The sequence below is a fragment of the Rhipicephalus sanguineus genome, chromosome 8 (genome assembly GCF_013339695.2).
Source record: "Rhipicephalus sanguineus isolate Rsan-2018 chromosome 8, BIME_Rsan_1.4, whole genome shotgun sequence".
Taxonomy (NCBI): Eukaryota; Metazoa; Arthropoda; class Arachnida; order Ixodida; family Ixodidae; genus Rhipicephalus; species Rhipicephalus sanguineus.
Window position 1 is genome coordinate 103,437,166 of NC_051183.1, and position 24,745 is coordinate 103,461,910.

At 51.5% G+C, this 24,745-nt stretch overlaps 1 protein-coding gene across 14 annotated transcripts in view; it reads left to right on the top strand.

Annotated features, from left to right (window-relative positions):
• Positions 1 to 1,321: 1,321 nt before the first annotated feature.
• Positions 1,322 to 24,745, top strand: part of LOC119402282 (uncharacterized) — a 330,925-nt gene continuing 307,501 nt past the window's right edge. For 7 of the 14 annotated variants that reach the window (XR_007417194.1, XR_007417201.1, XR_007417195.1 and 4 more), the window contains exons 1-2: positions 1,338 to 1,470; positions 5,000 to 5,047. Coding sequence is in view for 1 of the 14 variants with exons in the window: in XM_037669411.1 (XP_037525339.1) it covers positions 1,387 to 1,470; positions 5,000 to 5,047 (132 nt within the window). In the remaining 13 variants the exon portion in view is untranslated. Of the gene's footprint in view, positions 1,471 to 4,999; positions 5,048 to 24,745 lie in introns of all 14 variants that reach the window. The other 7 variants (XR_007417199.1, XR_007417191.1, XR_007417192.1 and 4 more) reach the window with 4 other exon arrangements.

Below are 24,745 nucleotides of genomic sequence, written 5' to 3' on the forward strand. Positions count from 1 at the left end.
TACTATCCGTTTCCACAAACATTCACGTCACTCGCTTCTTTCTGGAGATCCGTGACGGTTTCTATGACCTAGTCGCAATAGTGCAAATAGATCGTGCTAATGCACTTGATCGCCTGTCAACTGATCTCGTCTATTCTTTCCTTCATCAAGTCAACATAATTAAGTTGATATCAGATGGACTTAAAATTGATTGTAGCAGTTCCTCTGTACGCAATGAATCGAATAAGAACGCCAGGAAAGCCGGTCCAATCCTATCGTCTCTACGGCAGGGGTACCCGCTCCCCCCATTACATTTTTCAATTCAAGAAGATCTATCACTTCAAGTATTATTACCAATGAGTCATTAATGCTTGTCATCCGTGTAAAAGTTCTGGCCTACGCGGATGAAATTGCGGTCATATGCAAATATCATGATAGCGTTCACAAATAATAGGTATCGCCAAAAAATTGGGGGACGCTTAAGCTTCGCCTTTAAGAGTTGAACGCGATAGCGATATCCTGCCTCTAGTGCGCACTTCGAACACACGAGTGTTTAACAGAATGCGCGCACTAAGGTGTGCGCCTTATGTAATGGGTAGCATGCTTTAAACCAAGAGCAATTATGCGCGAGAAACTTTTCCGAAGTTGCGATGCACCCACTACGTAGTCTTAAGAGAATACGCGCAGAAATGTGTGTGCCTCTTGTAATGGGTGGCTGTCTTTAAACCACCAAGTCGTTATGATATTGACATGGTGTGACACCCGATGGCAATGCGCGCTTTTACCACGCAATATTACGGCAATATTACATCTCGTACTGTGACACCCGTATAGAGGACGCGTATTTTTGGGAAGCATGAACGCTACTTAGAGTGCAGCTCCAGGCAGACGCGTGGCTCTGTGGTAGAACACCTGCTTGCCACGCAGAAAGCCTAGGTTCGATTCTCACTCGGCCCCAACATATTTATTATTTATTTTATTTGCAGCTTTTTCGATTTTTCGGTCACGGACAAGATGATGATTTTTCGCTCACAACCAACGGCGCCGACGCCGACGGCGGAATTTCTGCGATACGAGCTCTTTAACGCTGTCGCGTTAAAACTGTGACAAAACAGCTGCAGAAATCAACTAGGCAGAGTGTTGGAATGCGGCATTCAAGTATATAAAAGGCAAAGTAGTAATGAACTGGCCCGAAGCACGAGTGTTCAGATTTGCAAAACTTTTTCTTCGATAATTCTTTAACAAATGGCATTTATGCGCCTGTGTGACATTTCGCTTAGCTAGTCAGTGAACTATAGCTTCGTAGCTTGAAGGTTATCCTGCAGCGGATACATAAAGGGTCGCTTACAGCCTGTGGCATGAGATGAAGGCTCTAACTGGAATACTTATACGAGCATAATTTCTTGCATGGTATCAATGGTTCCCTACAGCCTTTGGTTATTCGTTCTAATTGCTATAGGTATACCTCCACATTTGGCAACTCAAAGAAAGGTGAGTTACTGAATTACCTCCTATGCATATCTTAGATGCTATTCACGATAAGTGGGACTAATCAAGTACCGAATCTATGTATTCACTTAGTGACATCAGCTTAGATAACCTAAACGCATTCATTATGCCTCTTCTGTGGGTCGTCTAGGATGTGCACGTACGTGTCCGTCGCTTTATGTGCAATAAACAATGGCATGCTCCGCCGTGACGAATCAGCGCTCGATAAGCCGCACCTCCTCGGGTTCGAACGCCCTGCCGTCTGCCATTTTCGTAAGAACGGCAGATAGTGGCGTTCTTTCGTCGCATGACTTGACGCAGCGCAGAGTGGGAGCGGTTGCAGTCTCGCGCTTGCTTAGACACTTGAGCGGCACGGACGGGTGGCAGATGACGCATATCAACGCACATAATGCAGTTGAGCCCTCAGAGTGGCTCACTGTACTTGTACGTGTTCAGCCTCTAGTCGATTCTGTGGACCTTTACGGCGGAAAGTGTGGTGACTTCGTCGAAGATGACGCATTTCACGATGCTCAAAGCAGAGTGGTAGATAGTGCGATAACTATTGCTAAGACCCGCATCGTTGCGCCTCTTCAGTTTGAAGGCATCATTAATGTTTGGTCCTCCGATGGCGAGCCTTCCCGGTACTGAACGTAACCGCACCCAACGTAAGCTTTGCAGGTACAGGCTCGCCCACTCGTAGGAGGAACAAAGCACAACGTGGCTGTCCTCTGCTATACAAAAAAGCCATCAAATCGCTTTAAAATGCCTTTTTGAAAAAAAGATAATCAATCTCAGGCTTTATTGATAAAAAAGACAAGTTTCAGCAGAATTTCAAAGTATAACAATACATGCAAAAACCACAAACATTTTTAGCGAGAAATTTCAAATATTAATGTTAAGATCTACCGACCCTCATTATCTGTTGTCTACAAAAATATACTTCTCTACAGAAATATCTTTGAGATAATCAGGTATTAAGTACCGTTTACCATGTTCGTGACACTTGTCTTCAAAAGTTCTTTGACAGCAAAAGAGATGGATCCTTTATAAGAACGAATTTAACTTGTGCTTTCATTTGAATAAATGTTGTGACCAAAAAGCTCGCTGTTTTTTTTTCACTAGCTGATATAAAATTTCAAAAATCGCGACACTGGCGGAAAACTGTCTTGCGGCCACAATTTCTACATATTTTTACACAAACCCTTTTTCTTAGCGAATCGAACTTTAAAGCCCTTGTTCTGCTTCTAAATCTTGGACGTGTGGCAAATTTCATTGAAATCAGGGATCATGACAAGGACACGGTGTTTGTTCTTGTCTATACACACCCACCCGACAGAGTGTGCAACTACACGTGCGCGTGGATTGCCTTGAAGACGCGTAATGGGTACTTGGCTGTGGTTTGAAATGATAAATTATTGCACAATGCCTACATCGCAATTGTGCTTGCAGTAACGCGCCCTAGGAGAGGCCAATGTCAGGGCTTGATGTGTCCACTGAGAAACGAGGCACCGCCAGGGAAAGAGAATTCAATGCGAATGGTGCCCGACAACGTTTTGTGTTCCACTCCTAAAGGCGAATTTCAAGCACTTTCTCTTTACGTGTTCCTGTTTGCCTGGTGGTAGTAACTCTGTGTGTTTGATTCGTTGAGGAGAATATTAAGCACTCTCCAAGCTTTGTACTATGGCTTTACATATGCTTCCTCGATAGAGGTTCACTCTCCAATGGCGGTAGTAAGTCTGTGTGCTCTAACTGTTTCGCTGCTGTTCTTTTCCTGAAGCGCCCAAACCGATCTGTTTGCTGTTGCTTCGCATTAAAACTTAGTTGTAAAGCACCCGTTTCGCCCTCTTTTGTCTTGCATCGTTCACAGAGCGCAATCAGGAGCTTTTGCCGTGTAAACCGAGTTCCAGCTTCACTTGTCTCTTCTAGACGTGCCTTTAGTTAATCTTTTACGGCATGAAGCGCAGTAAAAAATACCGCATTTTCGCACTTGACATCGCAAAAAATGTATTCCTAGAATAGAAACTCTTATCGCGACAGCGTTAAAGAGCTCGTTTCGCAGAAACTACGATGTTGGCGTCGTTGGTTGAGAGCGACAACTCGGCATTGTCCGTGAGTGGAAATTCGAGACAGATGCAAATAAATAAGTGTGAAAAAAAATTTGGTCTTAATGACAATCGAACCTGGGCCTTCCGCGTGGAAATTATGTATTCCACCACAGAACCATTCCAGTGCGTGTCACTGCTTCGTAAAAAAATGTGCTATAGGAATGTCATGTAGTGGGAGTCTCCTTAACTATGTAATATTGCGTGGCGGAATCGTAAAATTTCACCAGGAGCCACAAGTGAATAGCTCAAGGAGTGGGTTGTTAAAAGCTGCCCACCCATTACAAAGCGCGCAGCTGCGCAAGTGCGCGTGATACGCTGCGGAGGTGCAGTGGGCACTTCGTCAATTGGAAAAATGAAAAATAGTGGGCACTTCACAGCAGTACTAGTAGCATGCATCATAGGAAACTTTAAAACGGCCAATGTTACGCGCATAAACGTTCATTTTCATGCGGAACGTTTGAAGGTGGTGCGCATGTGACCCGATTACGCTATCCGTTTCTACTCTTGAAGGTGAAGCTCAAGCCCCGTCCTATTTTTCCAGCGTTATTCGATTACAATATTCAACGAGATAGCTCAGACAAAAAGAGTTCATTATCGAGTACAACTCGAAGAAAGTAGCTCGAATGGTAGTTCATCGGGTGCGTAATCCGGAGGTTTCAGGTTCGGCTCCTGCCGGCGGCAAGTTGTACTTTAGTCCACTTTACTTTCTTCACATCTATATCACAGTTACAAGAGTGCACATAAATCACTACAGTTAAATTCTCCTATACCTTCCTTGACATCGTTATTTGCTGGTTTTCATTAAGAGTATAGTAGCTAGTAAGCTATAAAGTTAGTGCGAAAATGTAACAGATGAGGGCTGAAGCATCCATGGTGCAAACGCACGGTATATCCAAAGCACACCGAACGGTGTACACGAAAACTACAGCCTGAAAAGGCGAATACACTTTAGCCCGCGGTTTAGTGCAACACTATAATGCACAAAAAAATTTAACAGCTCAACCGCCCCGTCAAAGCATGCAAAAGTGTGGGTGCAGAAGAATGACAGCGTCTGTAGAGCTCCATTATACACCTAATGTCGATAAAGCCTAAAACAGTTCGGCATAAAGTCGGGCGTTCTCGCGAGCTTAGCTCAACGAGCTCAGCCATCAGTTATATGCTCTTCATAGCACGCACACACATCTGCCGTTCTTACAAGCTGAGCTGAACAATCTCCATTATAAAATATACGGTCTGTACCTTCTAATTTGTTTTAATACCGCAAGCCGCTTTGTACGACTTTGGCTTAATGGGGCTGCGTGTTTACTACAATAAAGCACCAGCCCTGTATTTAAAAACTTACATAGGGCAGTGTCTTGATTCTTGATGATCTACTTTCTATGATCCTGCTAATCACAAGAGAGCTGACTGATTTATTCGTTTTTTAGGATGCCGGTTCTGCACCAAACGCTCGACGCAAGACATGGCCATTGAAGGTAAGAGTCAATTGGACCATCCTGCTTAGGTGCCAAGAACACCTTCACCCATGTTGCTCAAGGGGTGGTCGCTGCTTAAGACTAGATCGTCATGCTCATATTGAATGTCACAACGATTGGCTTTCTATTGACGCGGTTGCTCTAGCCTAGCATTAACCAAGTGCTCGAGAGCGGCCCGTCCTGCATTCATAAGGCGCTTGTACCATTGCTTAACAAAGCTGGAGTTGTCGGATATCACAGGTGCAACTGTACAAGAGTATGGCTAAGTGAGAATGAATGTCCGCCGCCAAAGTAAAGAAATGTACATGTAAAACCTGTGGATCCATTCACAATGAAACGAGTAGCAATTGCCACTTCCGAAATGTAAACCTCCCATGCGTGTGATTTCGTGCATGTGCCATAAGCATGACCATCATGTTTCGGTTAATCCGTTCGGTTACATAAAACTGTGGATGCCATGACGAGCTTTTTTGTGTGACGCTCAAGGCAGAACCATTTCTTTGAAAATGTGCGGCTCGTGAAGTAGGTGGTATTGTCAGTTAAAAAGTTTGGTGGAACACCAAACCAGCAGAAGGCGTCAATAAGACATCCAAATGTTCCGCGATGTTACGGCACGTAATAGGTCCAACTCAGCCTACTGTGAGTAACCAGTAATGAGTAGCGGTGTCCCTATTGAATATGGGACAAAATACCTGTGACGTCACATGCTACAATTTGGGACGGGCTTACGTTGTGCTTGCCAACTAGCCGACAAGTTCACTCTTCTAAATTTTAATTCTATTTGAGAAAATATGGGCATGCAGAATAGCAACAGAGCTTCCCTGGCATCTTACAAAAGTAGTGCAGCGTTGTGATGACGCCTTAATTGGTTGGTGTAATGCAAAATACAGGCACAGAGTCAACATTGCAACATTGCCGCCGTGGTGATGGTGGTAGTGAAAAGCATTTATTAACAAAGAGATGTGTGGGACGCTGTGGTTACGGCTCTCGGCTCCACAACCAAAGAACGCCGGTTTCATTCCGACCATGGCGGTTGTATTTCGACAGATGCGATATGCTAGACGCCTGTGTACTGTAGGATATTAGTGCACTTTATTGAAGCCGAGGTGGTCAGAGTTATCATGAGCCTTCCTCTACGGCATGCTTCATAACAATATCGTGATTTGTACGTGTAAAACACCAGAAAGTTTAGCAAATTGATCGAGGACTCCTTTCTTTTGTTAGACCCGGCCTAATGAAACCAGCATGTAATGAAGTTAATGAAGGTATAAAGGCCATCACTGCAGGTGTATACTGTAGTACAGCAATTATGTCACTTTTATCATTTTTAATGCAGGACTCAACATTTGCTGGCGCAATAGCGAAAATATTATCTTGCGCAATTAAATTCACAGATTTTACTTATGCGGATGACCACAGTAGAGTAGCTGCCGATGGGTAAAAGAAAGGAACGTGTGCGTGTTTGGTTGCTTGGCTGGACGGTGTCGGAAGCTCCTGGGCGTGGCAGCCACGGCTGCCCTGGAGGAACTGCACACTGGGACTTCAGAGACGCAGTAGCCTCCCACATATTTCACATAACCAAGACGTCATTATGAGGGTCGCCGTAGTGACTGACTCTGGGCTATATTTGACAACGTGGGGTTAAGGTGCGCGTAAATCATGTAACGGGTCATTTACAAGTGTCTCGTGCGCGCATAATATTGCGGCCGCCGAGGCCGCTATATGATGTGCCCTCGGTGCGTCATAATAATTAAACCGCATCCTCGACAAGAGCAAAGCGACAACGTTACGGCTAAACTGTCCCGGTGTGTCAGAATGTTGCCATCACAGTCATCATCAGCGTACGAATTTTAGCCGAACGACTGAGTTTTCCAGTACCCATATAAATTCGATATCTCTGTGTAAAAACTCAATGAGAGAGAAGATAGCAATGCCTCTCATATTGAGACATATCAGCTCCACTTACAGGAACGTTTACTGTTTTCATTCTAGAAAACTGTCTGCTCCTAGGACTGCTCAAGCACCACACACTCTTTGTAGGCTTTCTTCTTATGTAACGGTTGGATACATTGTATATTTGTGAAGACTACTGCCTAAAAATCGCTCGCACTTATATTCGATCTGTATTTGAACACAGTCAATTATAGTCGTTTACAACCTAAGCCACGATGCAAGCCACCCACGACCAACACTGTCGCTCCAACACAGAATTTCCACGAACACTTCATTCAACAGCCTTAAAGCATTTTCGTGACGTCAAGCATTTCTCGTGTGGTTCAGATAGTTTACTTCGGCATGAACACACACGTTTATGTAGCTGGATTTATATGGGAAACTTTGCTGTCGAGGTAAATTTCGTCAGGGATTCTGGCATCGCCTCTCTTCCACACGTAATGTTCTAGAAAGTAGAAGAAAATGTAACTCTCAATATGCGTAGTATTTACATTACATCAGAAAAATTGTTACGATTCGAGCGTAAACCAGCATACATGACTGCCTTTCGCAGGTTCATGGCAGAGGCAACGCGCTTAGCGGGGAGGAGCTCACATTTTTTATTATGGTGTAAGGAAGTGCAGAAAACGCGTGGAGGGTATATGCACTTTGGCCATTGCATGAACGAACAGCAATATATGTATGTGTGTACACAGCATCCGGGGGCATATGTCTGTGCGTTATGCAAACAATATTACATCGTGGAATTGCGAATCGCCCACATCAGCGTCAATTAAGCTAGTCAATGCATGGAAGCCCTAATGCTCCTGCCTCCTTTGTAAAAAAAGATGAAACCGCGTCAACGAGTCTGAGAAACGTGAGCGCTAAGTAATCTGGCTATTTTCAGTCTGCTTCTTTGTATCTTTTGGACTTACTTGCGAATCGCTTCTGCGCTTGCCTTCGCAAGATAATCTAGTTTCCCCTTATTTGTTCAGTGTTAGTTTCCGGATGGTCACTTCCTTGCCCTGAGGCCACCGTAAGTTCACCCGTACTTCGTGCATACCACACAGGCGACGAATTGGTAGTGCTAAAAAAAATTTGCTTCCGCTGCCAAAATGTTTTGGCTATTTTGAGGTGAGCAACAACGCAAATAAGAAGTTACTTTGCGAATTGTCATGGCGCACTGTACTTCTCCCGCTTTACCATAGAATTCCTAGTTATCTTTATGCGAAAGCAATGAATGGACACTCTCGCTGGCTTTCTGTCTTGACCGTCACGTCATATATATATATATATATATATATATATATATATATATATATATATATATATATATATATATATATATATATATATATATATATATATATATATTGTACAGAAGCATTAGAACGCTGTAATGGGCCGTCCTCTTGAGCGCCTTCTAGTGGGTCGCCCTCTTCGCCTCTTCTCGGAGAGCACGCCCCTCGTGCTCTTGCTCGTGAGAGTCTGCGAGTCTGCGCTCTGTCGTTACTGTCGTCGCTACGCATCGTCGCCGTCAATCCCGCCGTCAATAAACGCATTTACAAAGTGGTGGAGAGTGCTGTACCGTCCCCACAACTTCGGTCTCCATCTGATGCCCCTGGAGCTTCGATCCCGTACCGTGCCATCTACCATGCCGCAAGACGCCGCTCAGCAAACGCCGCCTCCTGCCCCGACCGCTTGTCCCGGTGTCCCCCGTATCCGCGACCCTCCTGTCTTCACCGGCGCGGATGGCACCGACGTGGAGGACTGGCTCACGATTTACGAACGGGTGAGTGTCCCCAATAAATGGGACGAAGCAGGCAAGCTGAGCAACTTGGTTTTCTACCTTGCGGGTGTGGCAGGCAGGTGATACAACAACCATGCATCCGATTTCCCGACGTGGTCCGCTTTAAGACCTCCATCGTCGACGTGTTTGGCCGCCCTGCCGTTCGTAAACTGCAGGCCGAACAGCGTTTGCGAGAACGAGCTCAGCAGGCCGGCGAAACCTTTACCAGCTACTATGAAGACGTCCTTGATTTGTGTAAGAAAGCCGACGCCACCATGTCGGAATCTGACAAGATGAGGCACATTATGAAGGGCATCGACGACGATGCCTTCACGATGCTGCTCGCCAAAACCCCAGCACAGTGGCCCAGGTCATCACGCTCTGTCAGAGCTACGAGGAGCTGCGCCGGCAGCGGTCGATGACCCGTCGTTCTCCATCCGGCGACGCCGAGCTCGCTGGCTTGTCGACCATATCCGACCACTCCGCCTTGCTCGCAGAGGTGAAGTCATTCGTGTGCGAGGAAATCGCGCGCCAGTTCTCTCTGCTGGACTTTGCTCAACCTCAGTACGTTCACCAGCCGTCAACCACTCCTCTCCCTCCCCTCCGTCGAGCGATTGAGCAGGAAATTGCGGAGGTCATACCTGAGTACCACCAGCACCATCCCGCTCCTGCACCACTGAGTTACGCCCAAGTTGTCGCAAGGACGTCCCCAGTAATACCTACGGCAGCCCCACACAGTTACGCCGACGCCGCCGCTAGACATCAGTCCTTCGAAGCGACTGTGCCGGCTACCTACGCCGACGTAATGCAGAGGCCGCGACCGCAGCCCGCGATGCAGTCATATCAGTCGCTACCCCGTCAATCACGTCCTGCGCCATGGGCGGGCCCTGCTCCAGCAAACCGATGGCGCACACCTGACAACCGCCCCATATGCTTCGCACGCGGTTACGCCCGCCACGTGGCGCGTTATTGCAATCGCGTCCAGCCGCCTCAAGTTGTGCCGCCCGCCACCAGCCAGTCAAACCGCACATTTTACGCCCCACCTACGCCTCTGTCACCGACGTCACGCCAAGCTCCATCTACTCGGCGCTCTCCGTCTCCCCGACGTTGCTCACTGTCACCGATGCGCCCGCGGCCGGTCGCACGCGACCAGGAAAACTAGTCGTCGCAGTACACGAGGCAGGGCTGCGACGCTATCGAACTGCGAAAGCCCTCGGCGAAGCCCTTCGAACGTAATAGACGTTTTTGTGGACGGTGTTCGCGCATCTGCCCTTATCGACACTGGAGCCGCCGTATCCGTTATGGACGCTAAACTAAGCCGCCTGCTACGAAAAGTGACGACGCCACTTTCCTGTGTTTCCCTCCGTACAGCCAGCGCTCAATGTATTCACCCGACGGCGGTATGTACAGCCCGTGTCATCATTCAGGACGCTCTGTACGCCGTCGAATTCATCACAATTTCCTCATGCTCTCACGACGTCATCCTGGGATGGGATTTTCTCTCCCGCCACGACGCCGTCATTCATTGCGCGCCAGCCGAAATAGAGCTTTCACCATTCTCAGATTTGACGCCGGCAGACAGTTCATCGGCTGCGACCAAGGTATTCGTCAAAGACGATATCACAGTTCCTGCAAATTCGTCAACGGCTGTGTCAGACTATTGCACCGGTTTCTGCGACGCCGTTGCATTCCTTTCTCCATGTGACCGCGTTTTCACTAGGAAAGGCTAGCTGGTGCCATTTGCGACCGTGGAAATCACTCAGGGCGACACGGATATTTTTGTGACCAACCCATCCCAGTTCATTGTTACGTTGGTGCGAGGGGAATGTCTCGGCAGAGCGGAACCCCTCGAAGACGCACAAGTTATAGACGCACCGGGTGACACGCACTGCGCCAGCTCCCGTACGCTCAGTGCTGTTTCCACGTCCGATTCGTCACCTGCTGACGTGTTTAGGTCCTCCATTGCTGACAACCTCACATCGGTCCAGCGTTCCCAACTTCTGTGCCTGCTGGAAGAATTTCGTTCTTCTGTCGATGTCGGGCAAATTTCTCTCGGCCGTACTGCCGCTGTTACCCATCGCATCGACACTGGCGCCCAACCACCACTGCGGCAACGTCCATATCGCGTGTCTCCAGCAGAGCGCCGGGCATTAATGAACAAGTCGACGATATGCTTCGACGCGACGTTATTCGGCCCTCGGACAGCCCATGGGCGTCTCCCGTTGTTCTCGTTGCGAAGAAGGACGGTTCCATGCGGTTCTGTGTGGACTACCGACGGCTCAACATGATCACTCGCAAGGATGTTTACCCGCTGCCGCGAATCGATGACGCGATTGACAGTCTGCAAGGAGCCGAATTCTTTTCATCTCTTGATTTGCGCTCGGGGTACTGGGAAGTACCCATGGCGGATGACGCTCGACCGAAGACAGCCTTTGTCATGCCCGACGGCTTGTACGAGTTTAACGTATGCCGTTTGGTCTGTGTAATGCGCCCGCGACCTTCGAGCGCATGATGGACAGCGTTCTGCGCAACTTGAAATGGCACACGTGCTTGTGTTACCTGGACGACGTCGTCGTTTTCGCTCCGGACTTCACGCATCTCCAACGTCTGCGGCATGTTTTGACGCGTTTGCGCAACGCAGGCCTCCAACTGAATCTGAAGAAGTGCCGATTTGCAGCGCGGCAGCTGACAATCCTCGGCTACGTCGTGTCCAAGGACGGAATCCTTCCCGATCCGGCCAAGCTTCGGGCCGTGGCCGAATTTCCCAAACCTACGTCCGTCAAAGAACTGCGCAGTTTCGTAGGACTGTGTTCGTACTTTCGACGCTTCATACGAAACTTCGCCACCATCATATCGCCACTGACGAAGCTCCTTGGAAGTAACGGACCCCTAAATTCATGGTCGCCCGAGTGTGACGACGCGTTCGCAAAGCTCCGTCGTTTGTTGAAGTCTCCTCCCATACTACGCCACTACGATCCTACGGCACCAACGGAGGTTCACACGGACGCCAGCTGTTCTTGCGCAGCGCAAGCCAGGGTTCCCCTAATATGTCGTGGCATACGCAAGCCGTACGCTTACCAGAGCCGAGACCAATTACACAGTCACGGAAAAAGAGTGCCTGGCGATCATCTGGGCCCTTACAAAGTTTCGACCTTATTTGTATGGTCGCCCATTTGATGTCGTCACCGACCATCATGCACTATGCTGGCTGTCGTCATTGAAGGATCCCTCAGGCCGTCTCGCCCGCTGGGCACTTCGACTGCAAGACTACGACATCCGCGTGCTGTACCGCAACGAACGCCAGCATGCTGAAACCGACGCCCTCTCGCGCTCTCCCTTGCCTGACGACAATACCCCCTGCTCAGTATCTCACATAGCTGTTGCTTCAATCGACGTTCACACCATCGCTACCGAACAGCGCAAGGATAAATGGATCACCTCGCTGATCGACTTGCTGACGGATCCGTCGGCAACACCATCCACTCGCGCGTTGCGTCGTCAAGCCCACCATTTCGCCATTCGTGACGATCTACTGCACCGACGCAATTATAACGCCAACGGCCGCCAGTGGCTACTAGTGATAACCCGCAGTCTGCGTTCTGAAATATGCGAGGCCTTCCACTCTGACCCGCAATGCGCGCACTCAGGGGTATCCAAAACTTACCACCGCATTCGACAACGATACTTCTGGCGAGGGATGTACCGGTACGTGCAGAAGTTCGTTCGCTCCTGCCTCGATTGCCAACGCCGAAAACCTGCAACGCACGTGTCGCAAGCAGGTCTGCAACCATTACCTTGCCCTAACCGTCCGTTTGGGCGCGTGGGCATCGATTTGTATGGACCACTTTCTCTGACTTCGGCTGGTAACCGCTGGGCCATCGTCGCTGTGACCATCTAACGCGATACGCCGAAACCTCCGCCCTCCCAGCGGCTACAGCGCGCGATGTGGCCTCCTTCCTGCTCCACCGATTCATGCTGCGTCACGGTCCGCCCCAGGAGCTGCTCAATGATCGAGGCCGTGTCTTCTTGTCGGAAGTCGTCGAAGCCATTCTCAAAGAGTGCAACGTCGTTCACCACAAAACTACTGCTTACCACCCGCAGACGAATGGCCTCACCGAACGCTTTAATCGCACGCTTGGCGACGTGCTCTCAATGTACGTCGCAGCCGACCACACAAATTGGGATGCCATTCCGCCCTTCGTCACGTACGCCTACAATACCGCCTCTCAGAGCACTACTGGTTTCTCGCCATTTTTCCTATTGTACGGCAGGCACCCGTCGCACACAATCGACACCATCCTTCCCTACAGGCCGGATCGATCTGAATGTGCGCCTATTTCGGACACAGCTAGGCTTGCTGAAGAATGTCGCGAGCTTGCGAAGACCTTTACAACGCACGAACAAGAGCGGCAGAAGAGCATTCGCGGTGGCACCACCACTTCTGAGTCCACGTTCCTCCCTGGAGCGCTCGTGTGGTTCTCGGTCCCGACCGCTGCAACTGGCCTCTCTTCCAAACTACTGCCCAAATACGAAGGCCCCTACCGTGTTGTCGAACTCACGTCCCCGGTCAACTACCTGATTGAACCCATTGAGCCATCTTCGGACATGCGCCGTCGAGGGCGCGACATTGTGAACGTGGAGCGCCTCAAGCCCTACCATGACCCGCTCATAGTGACCAGCTGTTAGGTCGCCGGGTGGCTCCCTTTGCGTACCCGGGGTAATTGTACAGAAGCATTAGAACGCTGTAATGGGCCCTCCTCTTGAGCGCCTTCTAGTGGGTCGCCCTCTTCGCCTCTTCTCGGAGAGCACGCCCCTCGTGCTCTTGCTCGTGAGAGTCTGCGCTCTGTCGTTACTGTCGTCGCTACGCATCCCGCCGTCAATAAACGCCTTTAATATATATATATATATTATAAAGACGTTTATTAGCGGGCACTCGGCGACGATAAACGACTGCGACAGTCAAGGCGGGGTGCCGACTCTGAGCGCGAGGAGCGTGCTGTCCCAGAAGAGCGGAAGAGGACGACCCACTAGTAAGCGCTCGAGAGGGCGACCCATTACAGGCTTCCAACGCTTCGCTACAATATATATATATATATATATATATATATATATATATATATATATATATATATCGGTCTCTATCTCGTCCTTTACAATGGCGCAGCCTACGACCGACGAACCTCTGCTCGGCGACCTGCAACCGCACACCGTGCTACGGAGCGGACGCACCCTTTCCCGATCCGCTCCTTCTCCTACGGTGGCTTCGGGCGTCGAGCTCAACCCCGCTCCTGTACCAACCGGATCATCGGAAGGCTCCCGTACCTCAAGTCGCCTACTCCACTGCCTTGCAGATGGACGCTACCTCGGTCCCAAGGGACGCTGTCCACGCTCCCTCGGACTTCACTGGCCCAACAACAACACTAGCGCCCTCTGCATCCATGCCAGAGGTACTTAGTCCTACCTCAAATGCGGCTTCCTGCGACTTTGCCGGGTTCACGCAGGCAATTACTACCTTAAGGAAGTCCTTTGAGGACACCAATGCCTGCATTACAAGAGCGTTGGCACGTCCAGCGCTGCCTTCGCCATATCTTTCTGAAGTTCCTGAATTTCGAGGGTTTCAGGATGACCCGACCCTCTGGCTGCAAACCATCGATACGTTAGCCCGTCACCAATCTTGGCCTGAGGACGTCAAGTTGTCGTTCGCCGAAAGTCGACTGCGCGACTCGGCCAAAGCATGGCAGCGGTACGACGGCTGTCATCACCACACTTGGACGGAATGGAGTGCAGCTTTGGTGAGCGCCTTCACCCCGCTCTCATCATCATATGATGACCAGTTCATGCGGATGCGATCGCGCCAACAAGCTCCTACTGAAGACGTCACCAACTACATTTATGACAAGCTCCAGCTCCTAAGCACTTGTAGGATCACGTGGCAGTCTCCAGCAGCGCGTCAGTACGTCGTCGACGGAATGTGGGATGCTACTCATGCGGCCATCCTGTCTTCTCAGTCTCCGGAGACTTCACCCACCATCTTCGCACACAAGGCCGCGGAACTCCAGCAGAGTACTCGACGTCGTCTCAGTTTGGGCAGGCCTCAGCAGCCCGATCCACCGCCACCCACCTCCTCGCGACGGGGTTGCTTTTCGTGCGGCCGTATTGGACACAACGCCAAGGAATGCCGCCAACCACCGCACTCCCGCATTCAATATCAGGAGTTCCAAACACCACTGTTACCAGTACATGTCGAAGGAATCGGCGAATTGTCCGCGCTCGTGGATACCGGTGCTGAACGAACGGCACTGCACCGGCGTCACGCTCCCGACACCATTTCCCCGTGAACGCAGCCACCACTTCGCGGACTAGGAGGCAGCGTGACTCCAGTGGGCATGCTTGACGTCTACATCCGAACGACAGCGGGGACAAAGTTTCTCCCAGCCATTCCTGTTTTCGAGGACCTGCCTGCCGACATGATTCTAGGAAAATATTTTCTACTGTCAGATGACATCCAGATCACCATCGATCGCGGCCACATTGAGCTCCGGTCTTCGTCTACCGCGACTACTGCGACGGCCCTGCCAACGCCGCGAGGTGAGCTGCCTAGTCCACTTGCATTAGGTGATATACTGTCTCGTCATAAAGCGATATTCGCCGACTCAACAGCCGATCTCCCGGGCACTAAAATGTTGTTGCATCGAATACCGACGGGCAACCACTCTCCGATATGCGTGCCATTGCGAAGATACGCTGAGAGGGAGCGCGCCGTTATCGCAGATCAAGTGCGCGAGATGCTCTCGGCAGGCATAATTAGGTCTTCGTCAAGTCCTTGGGCAGTCCCTGTCGGGCTCGTGCGAAAGAAAGACCGATCCATGCGCTTCTGCGTAGATTACAGGCAGCTCAATAAGTGTACCACGCCCGACTCCTATCCATTACCCCGCATCGACGACGCCATTGATACAGTTCGCCACTGCAAATTCTTCTCGTCACTTGACTTACGTGCAGGGTACTGGCAGATTAACGTCGCAGAAGAAGATAAAAGCAAGACAGCTTTTCGCACTCCATCAGGCTTATATGAATTCAATCGCATGCCGTTTGGGCTCAGAACGGCCCCCAGCACATTTCAGCGTGCGATGAATTCAGTCCTAGGCTCCCTCAAGAACCCAGCCTGCATGGTCTACCTGGACGACATCCTGGTCGTTGGCACCACCGAGGACGAACACCTGCGAAATTTAGACGAAGTGCTCCACAGACTCTACGAGGCGGGGTACCGCTTGAACCGCGACAAGTGTCAGTTCGGTCTGTCTAAGATAGCCTATCTTGGACATAATATTTCTCCTGGCGGTATACAGCCACTCCCGGAGCGCATTGCGGCAGTGTCGACTATCCCACACCAACCAGCTTGAAGCAGGTTCAATCATTTATGGGCATGGCGTCGTACTTGCGGAGGTTTATTCCCCACTTCGCTTCGATTGCAGCTCCCCTGAGCGATCTCCTCAAGAGAGGCGTCCAATTTTAATGGGGCGATGCGCAAGACACCGCTTTTCGGACGATAAAGCAGAAGCTCACTGTCTGTCCAGTATTGAGTCACTTTAATGATGACTGGACCACTGAAGTCCACACCGATGCTAGCCAAGTCGGTCTAGGGGCAGTGCTCGTTCAACGCGATTTAGACGGCGTCGAGCACATCGTCGCTTATGCCAGCCGGAAGCTATCCGATACCGAGCGCCATTATCACTTCAATGAGCTGGAATGTCTGGCGGTGGTGTGGAGCGTGGACGACAAATTTCGGTACTATCTGTTTGGACGCAGATTCGCCGTGGTAACAGATAATGCTGCTTTAACTTGGATGTTTTCCAAGCAGCAGCTCAAGCACAAATTTGCCCGGTGGATTATTACGCTCCAAGAGTACGATTTTGACGTGCGTCATCGCGCTGGGGTCTCGCACAATATCGCCGATGCCTTGTCACGCAACCATCTCACCCGTGTGGACGGAGGTAGGCAGAATCACATCTACTTCGCTCAAGCAAACATGCCCAAAGCCCAACAAGAGGACAAGGAATTGGCCCCAATCATTGCGTCTGTAACGGGTACAAAAACAAACCCGATGTTTGTAATACGCAATGATGTGCTCTGCCGTCGTCAGTGGCACAAGGACCTCTCGGAAGAACGCTACCTTCTGGCCGTTCCGAAATGTTTGCGTAGCGAAATACTACGGGCCATTCATGACGACCCCGAAGGAGGGCACATCGGACAACGAGCCACGCTCCGCAAGCTACAAGAACGCTTCTGGTGGCCGAAAATGCAAAGCAATGTGCGCTCTTACGTCGCCAGTTGCGAAGCGTGTCAGCAGTTTAAGCGACTGCCAGGGTGCCAGCCAGGACTGTTGACACCTGTTGAGATACCCGATCAGATATTTCACACGGTAGGCATCGACTACATAGGTCCGCTCCCCATCACATCTGCTGGAAACCGCTATATTCTTGCGGCTGTGGATTATCTTTCCAAATACGTGGAAGTGGCAGCCGTACCATCCCTTGCCGCTGACCATCTAGTCGGTTTCCTGAAACGAAGATTTGAATGGAGGCATGGCTTGCCAAAGAAGTTGATATCGGATCGCGCAACAACATTCCGTAGCCGGCAACTACAAAAGTACCTCTCTAAGGCGGGGGTGCAGCACCATTATGCATCTGCGTTCCATCCCCAGGCAAACGGCCTTATCGAGCGAACCAATCAAACTATTCAGGCAAGACTCGCTCCGTATACTAAAGTAGAGAAGAAAGGAGAGGCCGATTGGGATGTCCACCTTCGGGCTGCTGGCTATGCGGTTAACACGGCGGTGCAGACATCGACTGGCTCGACGCCGTACGAAATCGTATATGGGAAGCTGCCACAACAGAAAGCTGTCCTCAAGCTAGACGCTCATGTTAGCATCACACGCCATGACAGCCGTACGGACGCCTGGCAGAAGATCAGAGCTGCGGCGAGGAAAAGAGCCACACAAGCCCAAGAGAAACAAAAGTGCAATTATGACCACCGCCGGCGACCTGCCCCGACGTACAACATCGGAGACTAGGTGTGGGTTCAGAGGGGCGCCAGCTGTGTGGGCAAGAAGCTACTCGCGAAGTTCGAGGGGCCCTTCATAATCACCGAACGTCTGGGAGAGAACACGTGGCGCGTTAGCACCGCGGATCCAAACTTTGCACTCGACCGGCGGAAGAGAAATAATTTCGCAGTGCACGTGTCGCGTTTCAAGAAAAGATTGCGCCGTTTGGACTGAACTGTTGTTTCTTTTTTGTTTGCCAGGTCCGCAGCGTGGCCGAGTGTGAAGAGCAAGAGCGGCACTGGGGCTCGGGGGGCAGAGGAAGAGAAAGACGAGGGGAGGATAGAACAGCTTGGCCCAGGACGGGTGTGGCCTCTATCTCGTCCTTTACAATATATATATATATATATATATATATATATATATATATATATATTATATATATTTATATCTCTCTCTCTCTCTCTCTCTCTCTCTCTATATATATAAATATATATATATATATATATTGTCAAGACGTTTATTAGCGGGCACTCGGCGACGGCGACAGTCAAAAGCGGGGCCGACTCTCTGCACGAGGAGCGTGCTCTCAGAGAAGAGGCGACCCACTAGAAGGCGCTCGAGAGGACGACCCACTACCGACTACGAACGCTTCGCTACAATTACCCCGGGTACGAAAAGGGTGCCGCCTGGCGACCTAGCAGCTTGTCACTATGAGCGGGTCATGGTAGGGCTTCAGGCGCTCCACGTTGACAATGTCGCGCCCTCGACGGCGCATGTCCGAAGATGGTTCGATGGGTTGGATCAGGTAGTTGACCGGGGATGTGCGTTCCACGACACGGTAGGGGCCTTCGTATTTGGGCAGTAGTTTGGAAGAGAGGCTAGTTGCAGTGGTCGGGACCGAGAGCCACACGAGCGCTCCAGGGAGGAACGTGGACTCAGAAGTGGTGGTGTCACCGCGAATGCTCTTCTGGCGCTCTTGTTCGTGCGTTGTAAAGGTCTTCGCAAGCTCGCGACATTCTTCAGCAATCCTGGCTGTGTCCGAAATAGGCGCACATTCAGATTGATCTGGCCTGTAGGGAAGGATGGTGTCGATTGTGTGCGACGGGTGCCTGCCGTACAATAAGAAAAATGGTGAGAAACCAGTAGTGCTCTGAGAGGCGGTATTGTAGGCGTACGTGACGAAGGGCAGAATGGCATCCCAATTTGTGTGGTCGGCGGCGACGTACATCGAGAGCATGTCGCCGAGCGTGCGGTTAAAGCGTTCGGTGAGGCCATTCGTCTGCGGGTGGTAAGCAGTAGTTTTGCGGTGAACAACGTTGCACTCTTTGAGAATGGCTTCCACGACTTCCGACAAGAAGACACGGCCTCGATCACTGAGCAGCTCCTGGGGCGGACCGTGACGCAGCATGAATCGGTGGAGCAGGAAGGAGGCCACATCGCGTGCTGTAGCCGCAGGGAGGGCGGCAGTTTCAGCGTATCGCGTGAGGTGGTCTACAGCGACGATGACCCAGCGGTTACCAGCGGATGTCAGAGGAAGTGGCCCATACAGATCGATGCCAACGCGCCCAAACGGTCGGTCAGGGCAAGGTAGAGGGTGCAGACCTGCCGGCGACAGGTGCGTTGAATTTTTGCGGCGCTGACAGTCGATGCAGGAGCGAACGAACTTCTGCACGTAGCGGTACATCCCTCGCCAAAAGTACCGTTGGCGAATGCGGTGGTAGGTTTTCGATACGCCAGAGTGTGCACACTGCGGATCAGAGTGGAACGACTCGCATATGTCAGAACGCAGACTGCGGGGTATTACTAGTAGCCACCGGCGGCCTTCGCCGTTGTAATTGCGTCGATGGAGCAGGTCGTCGCGAACGGCGAAATGGTGGGCTTGACGACGCAACGCGCGAGTAGATGGTGTGGCCGACGGATCAGTCAGTAAGTCTATCAGTGAGGCAATTCATTGGTCCTTGCGCTGTTCGGTGGCAATGGTGTGAATGTCGATAGAAGAAACGGCAAAGTGAGACACTGAGCTGTGGGCATTTTCGTCAGGCAAGGGAGAGCGCGACAGGGCGTCGGCGTCAGCATGCTGGCGTCCGTTGCGGTATAGCACGCGTATGTCGTAGTCTTGCAGGCGAAGTGCCCAACGGGCGAGACGGCCTGAGGGATCCTTCAACGACGACAACCAGCACAGTGCATGATGGTCGGTGACAACATCAAATGGGCGACCATACAAATAAGGCCGAAACTTCGCAAGGGCCCAGATGATTGCAGGACATTCTTTCTCCGTGACGGTGTAGTTGGTCTCGGCTTTTGTAAGCGTACGGCTTGCATATGCCACGACATATTCTGGAAACCCAGGTTTGCGCTGCGCAAGGACAGGGCCGAGGCCAACACCGCTGGCGTCCGTGTGTACCTCTGTAGGGGCCGTTGGGTCGTAGTTGCGTAGTATGGGAGGAGACGTCAACAAACGACGGAGCTTTGCGAAAGCGTCGTCGCACTGTGACGACCACGAATTGAGGGGCCCGTTGCTGCCAAGGAGCTTCGTCAGCGGCGATATGATAGTCGCAAAGTTTCGGATAAAGCGCCGAAAATAGGAGCATAACCCTACGAAACTGCGCAGTTCCTTGACGGACGTAGGCTTGGGGAACTCTGTTACGGCCCGAAGCTTGGCTGGATCAGGGAGAATTCCGTCCTTGGACACGACGTATCCTAGTATCGTCAGCTGCCGTGCTGCAAATCGGCACTTCTTTAGATTCAGTTGTAGCCCGGCCTCGCTCAAACGTGTCAAAACATGCCGCAGGCGTTGAAGATGCGTGGAGAAGTCCGGGGCGAAAACGACGACGTCGTCGAGGTAGCACAGGCACGTGTGCCATTTCAAGTTGCGCAGAACGGTATCCATCATGCGCTCAAAGGTCGCGGGCGCATTGCACAGCCCAAACGGCATGACGTTAAACTCGTACAAGCCGTCGGGTGTGACAGACGCTGTCTTCGGTCGAGCGTCATCAGCCATGGGGACTTGCCAGTGCCCTGAGCGCAAATCGAGCGATGAAAAAAATTCTGCTCCTTGCAGGCTGTCAATGGCGTCGTCTATTCGAGGTAGGGGATAAACGTACTTACGGGTAATCTTATTGAGTCGTCGGTAGTCCACACAGAACCGCACAGAGCCGTCCTTCTTCGCAACGAGAACGACAGGAGAAGCCCACGGGCTGTTGGAGGGTCGAATAACATCGCGGCGAAGCATGTCTTCGACTTGCTCGTTAATTACACGACGCTCTGCTGGCGATACGCGATATGGACGTTGCCGCAGTGGTGGTTGGGTGCCAGTGTCGATGTGATGCGTGACAGCAGACGTGCGGCCGAGAGAAGTTTGCGCGACATCGAACGAAGAACGAAATTCTTCCAACAGGCATAGAAGCTGGGAACGCTCGACCGATGTAAGGTTGTCAGCAATCGAGGAACCAAATACATCAGCGGGTGACGGATCAGATGTGGAAACAGCACTGAGCGAACGGGAGCTGGCGCTGTGCGTGTCACCCGGTGCGTCCATAACTTGTGCGTCTTCGAGGGCTTCTGCTCTGCCGAGACATTCCCCTCGCACCAATGTAACAATGTACGGGGATGGGTTCGTAACAAAAATATCGGTATCGGCCTGAGTGACTTGCACGGTCGCAAATGGCACCAGCAAGCCTTTCCTGTTGAAAACGCGGTCAGATGGAGAAAGGAGTGCAACGGTGTCAGCGAGACCGGTGCAATAGACTGACACAGTCGTTGACGAGTTTGCAGGAAGTGTGGTGTCGTCTTTGACGAGTACCTTGGTCGCAGCCGGTAGACTGTCCGCCGGCGTCAAATCTGGGAATGGTGAGAGCTCTATTTCGGCTGGTGCGCACCGAATTACGGCGTCGTGATGTGCGAGAAAATCCCATCCCAGGATGACGTCGTGGAAGCATGAACAAATTATGATGAATTCGACGGCGTACAGAGCGTCCTGAATCATGACACGGGCGGTGCACACCGCTGTCGGGTGAATACTTTGGGCGCTGGCTGTACGGAGGGAGAGCCCGGAAACTGGCGTCGTCACTTTTCGTAGTAGTCGGCTAAATTTAGCGTCCATAACGGATACAGCAGCTCCAGTGTCTACAAGGGCCGATGTGCGCACACCATCTACAAACACGTCTACTACGTTTGATGGGCTTTGTTGAGGGCTTTCGCAGTTCGATAGCGTCGCAGCCCTTGCCTCTTGGACTGCGACCACTAGTTTTCCTGTTCTCGTGCGACCGGACAAGGCCGCATCGGCGACAGTGATCGGCGTCGTGGGGACGGTGAACGGCGGGTAGATGAAGCTGGGCGTGACGTCGGCGACATAGGCGGCGGCGGGTCGTAATACAGGCGGCTGGACTGGTTGTTGACGGTTGATCCGACTCGAGGCGGCTGCACGCGGTTGCAATAGCGGGCGACGTGTCCGGCCCAACCGCACGCGAAGCAGATGGGGCGGTTGTCGGCAGTGCGCCATCGGCTTGCCGGGCTAGGTCCATTCCATGTCGCAGGACGCGAGGGACGGGGCGGCGGCTGATACGACTGCATGGTGGTCTGCAGTCGAGGCGTATGAATGACGTCGGCGTACGCAGCCGGCACACTCGCTTCGAAGGCCTGAGGCCTGGCGACGGCTCCGGCGTAAGTTAACGGGGGCACCACAGGGAGCGCTGGGGGCGGCCTGGCTACAACTTGCGCGTAACTGAGAGGCGCAGGCGCTGGAGAGGGCTGGTGGTATTCCGGCATGACCTCCGCGATTTCCTGCTCGATTGCCCGGCGTAGGGGAGGCAGCAGTGTGGTCGACGGCTGCTCAACATGCTGCGTGTGAGCGAAGGCCAGTAGAGAAAACTGGCGGGCAATTTCCTCGCGCACGAAGGACTTGATTTCGGCGAGTAAGACGGAGTGGTCCGACGTGGCCGACAAGCCAGCGAGGTCGGCGTCGCGTGATGGAGGTCGACGCGTCTTCAGCCGCTGCCGGCGCAGCTCCGCGTAGCTTTGGCACAGTGTGATGACCTCTGCCACAGTGCGAGGGTTTTTGGCGAGCAGCATGGTGAAGGCATCGTCATCGATGCCTTTCATAACGTTCCGGATCTTGTCGGACTCGGACATTGTCGCATTGGCTTTCTTGCACAGGTAGAGCACGTCTTCAATGTAGCTGGTGAAAGACTCGCCGGCCTGCTGGGCTCGTTCACGTAAACGCTGTTCGGCTTGCAGCTTGCGAACGGCAGGGCGGCCAAACACGTCGATGATGGCGGTCTTGAAAGCCGACCACGTAGCGAAATCGGATGCGTGGTTATTGTACCATAGGCCGGCCACACCCGCGAGGTAGAAAACGAGGTTGCTCAGTTTGCCTGCCTCGTCCCATTTATTGGGGACGCTCACACGCTCGTAGATCGCGAGCCAGTCCTCGACGTCGGTGCCATCCGCGCCGGTGAAGACAGGAGGGTCGCGGATGCGGGGGCCACCTGGACATGGCGTCGGTGCAAGAGGAGGCGTTTGCTGGGCGGCGTCTTGAGTCATTGTAGCAGGCACGGTACGGGATCGAAGCTCCAAGGGCATCGAATGCGGACCGTAGTTGTTGAAAGGCCACAGCACTCTCCACCAAATTGTCAAGACGTTTTTTAGCGGGTACTCGGCGACGGCGACAGTCAAAAGCGGGGCCGACTCTCTGGGACGACCCATTACCGACTACGAACGCTTCGCTACAATATATATATATATATATATATATATATATATATATATATATATATATATTATATATATATATATATATATATATATATATATATATATATATATAGAGAGAGAGAGAGAGAGAGAGAGAGACGACAAATAGAAGTAATGCAGAAGACACATTTTCTGAAGCGCACGACTTCGAACTTGCTTCCCTTTGCTCCGCAGCGCACTGCATTAGACAATCCCGCGAAGCAGTACACATCTTCCAGGATGCTAACAGCGAGCAATTTATATACACCATTAACGCGGTCCGTACGCAGAGATCGCAGGTACTTCAGCTTGTTCACTATCACCGCGAGATCGAGCGAAGCCGCTAGTAGCTGCTTTGGGTAGCCTGCTCTTGTGTTCGGAGGAGCCAACGTGCTTGAGAATTAGATCAAACACACGCAGCGTTGGGTGAAATGCACGGGATGCCACATGTGGCGAAATTAAAAAAGTACTAGACGCAGGCTTTGCTGCGTCGTTTACTGCGCTGCGTTTGCGTCGTCTCTCTGGCGACCCACGATAGATTTAGATTTTCCGGTCTTGGAGCAACGTGAGCGCAAACCCAAGAGTGGCTTGGGCTCAGCGCATGCACCCAGGCGGCTTGGAAACTGCTTGGTTCCCCATTCTGAAACGCTATAGTGTCTCACCGCATTTGGTATGTGCGCCTCCGACTTGTACCTTGATATAGAGGGCGTGCTCACCCATGCTCGCGCGCTCATCTTTTGAGGGGGGGAGCTTGTACGTCTTGTTCCTTCACCGCTAAGTTTGCGTTGAAGCTATAGACCTGACGTAGGTCACTTCACTCGCTGCACCGACCGCGTTAGCGAAAGGAGTGAGCCGCTAGCTAGCATATCCAAAGTAGGAAGACAGTTAAGGTAACATCTGTAACAGTTGGTAATTCGCATGCATGCTTTGCATACCTATGCGTTGTTTTCATGCGTCCTGTTTTGTGCTTGAGCAGCGAGCTGCAAGTGTCTAGTTGTGACAGTTGTTGATTCGCACTCGTCCTGTGTGTTTTTTGCGTGCGTACTTTGTATTTTAGCAGCGCGCAGCAAGGTTCGAGCTGCTTGCAGCCTTCATGTCACATTCCAAATATTTGCTATTGCATTTATGCTTCGCCCCTGCGGCGAAAGTTATACCATTTCGCAAAGCAATGCATTGTTGCAAGGTAATATTTGTCATGTAACCTACT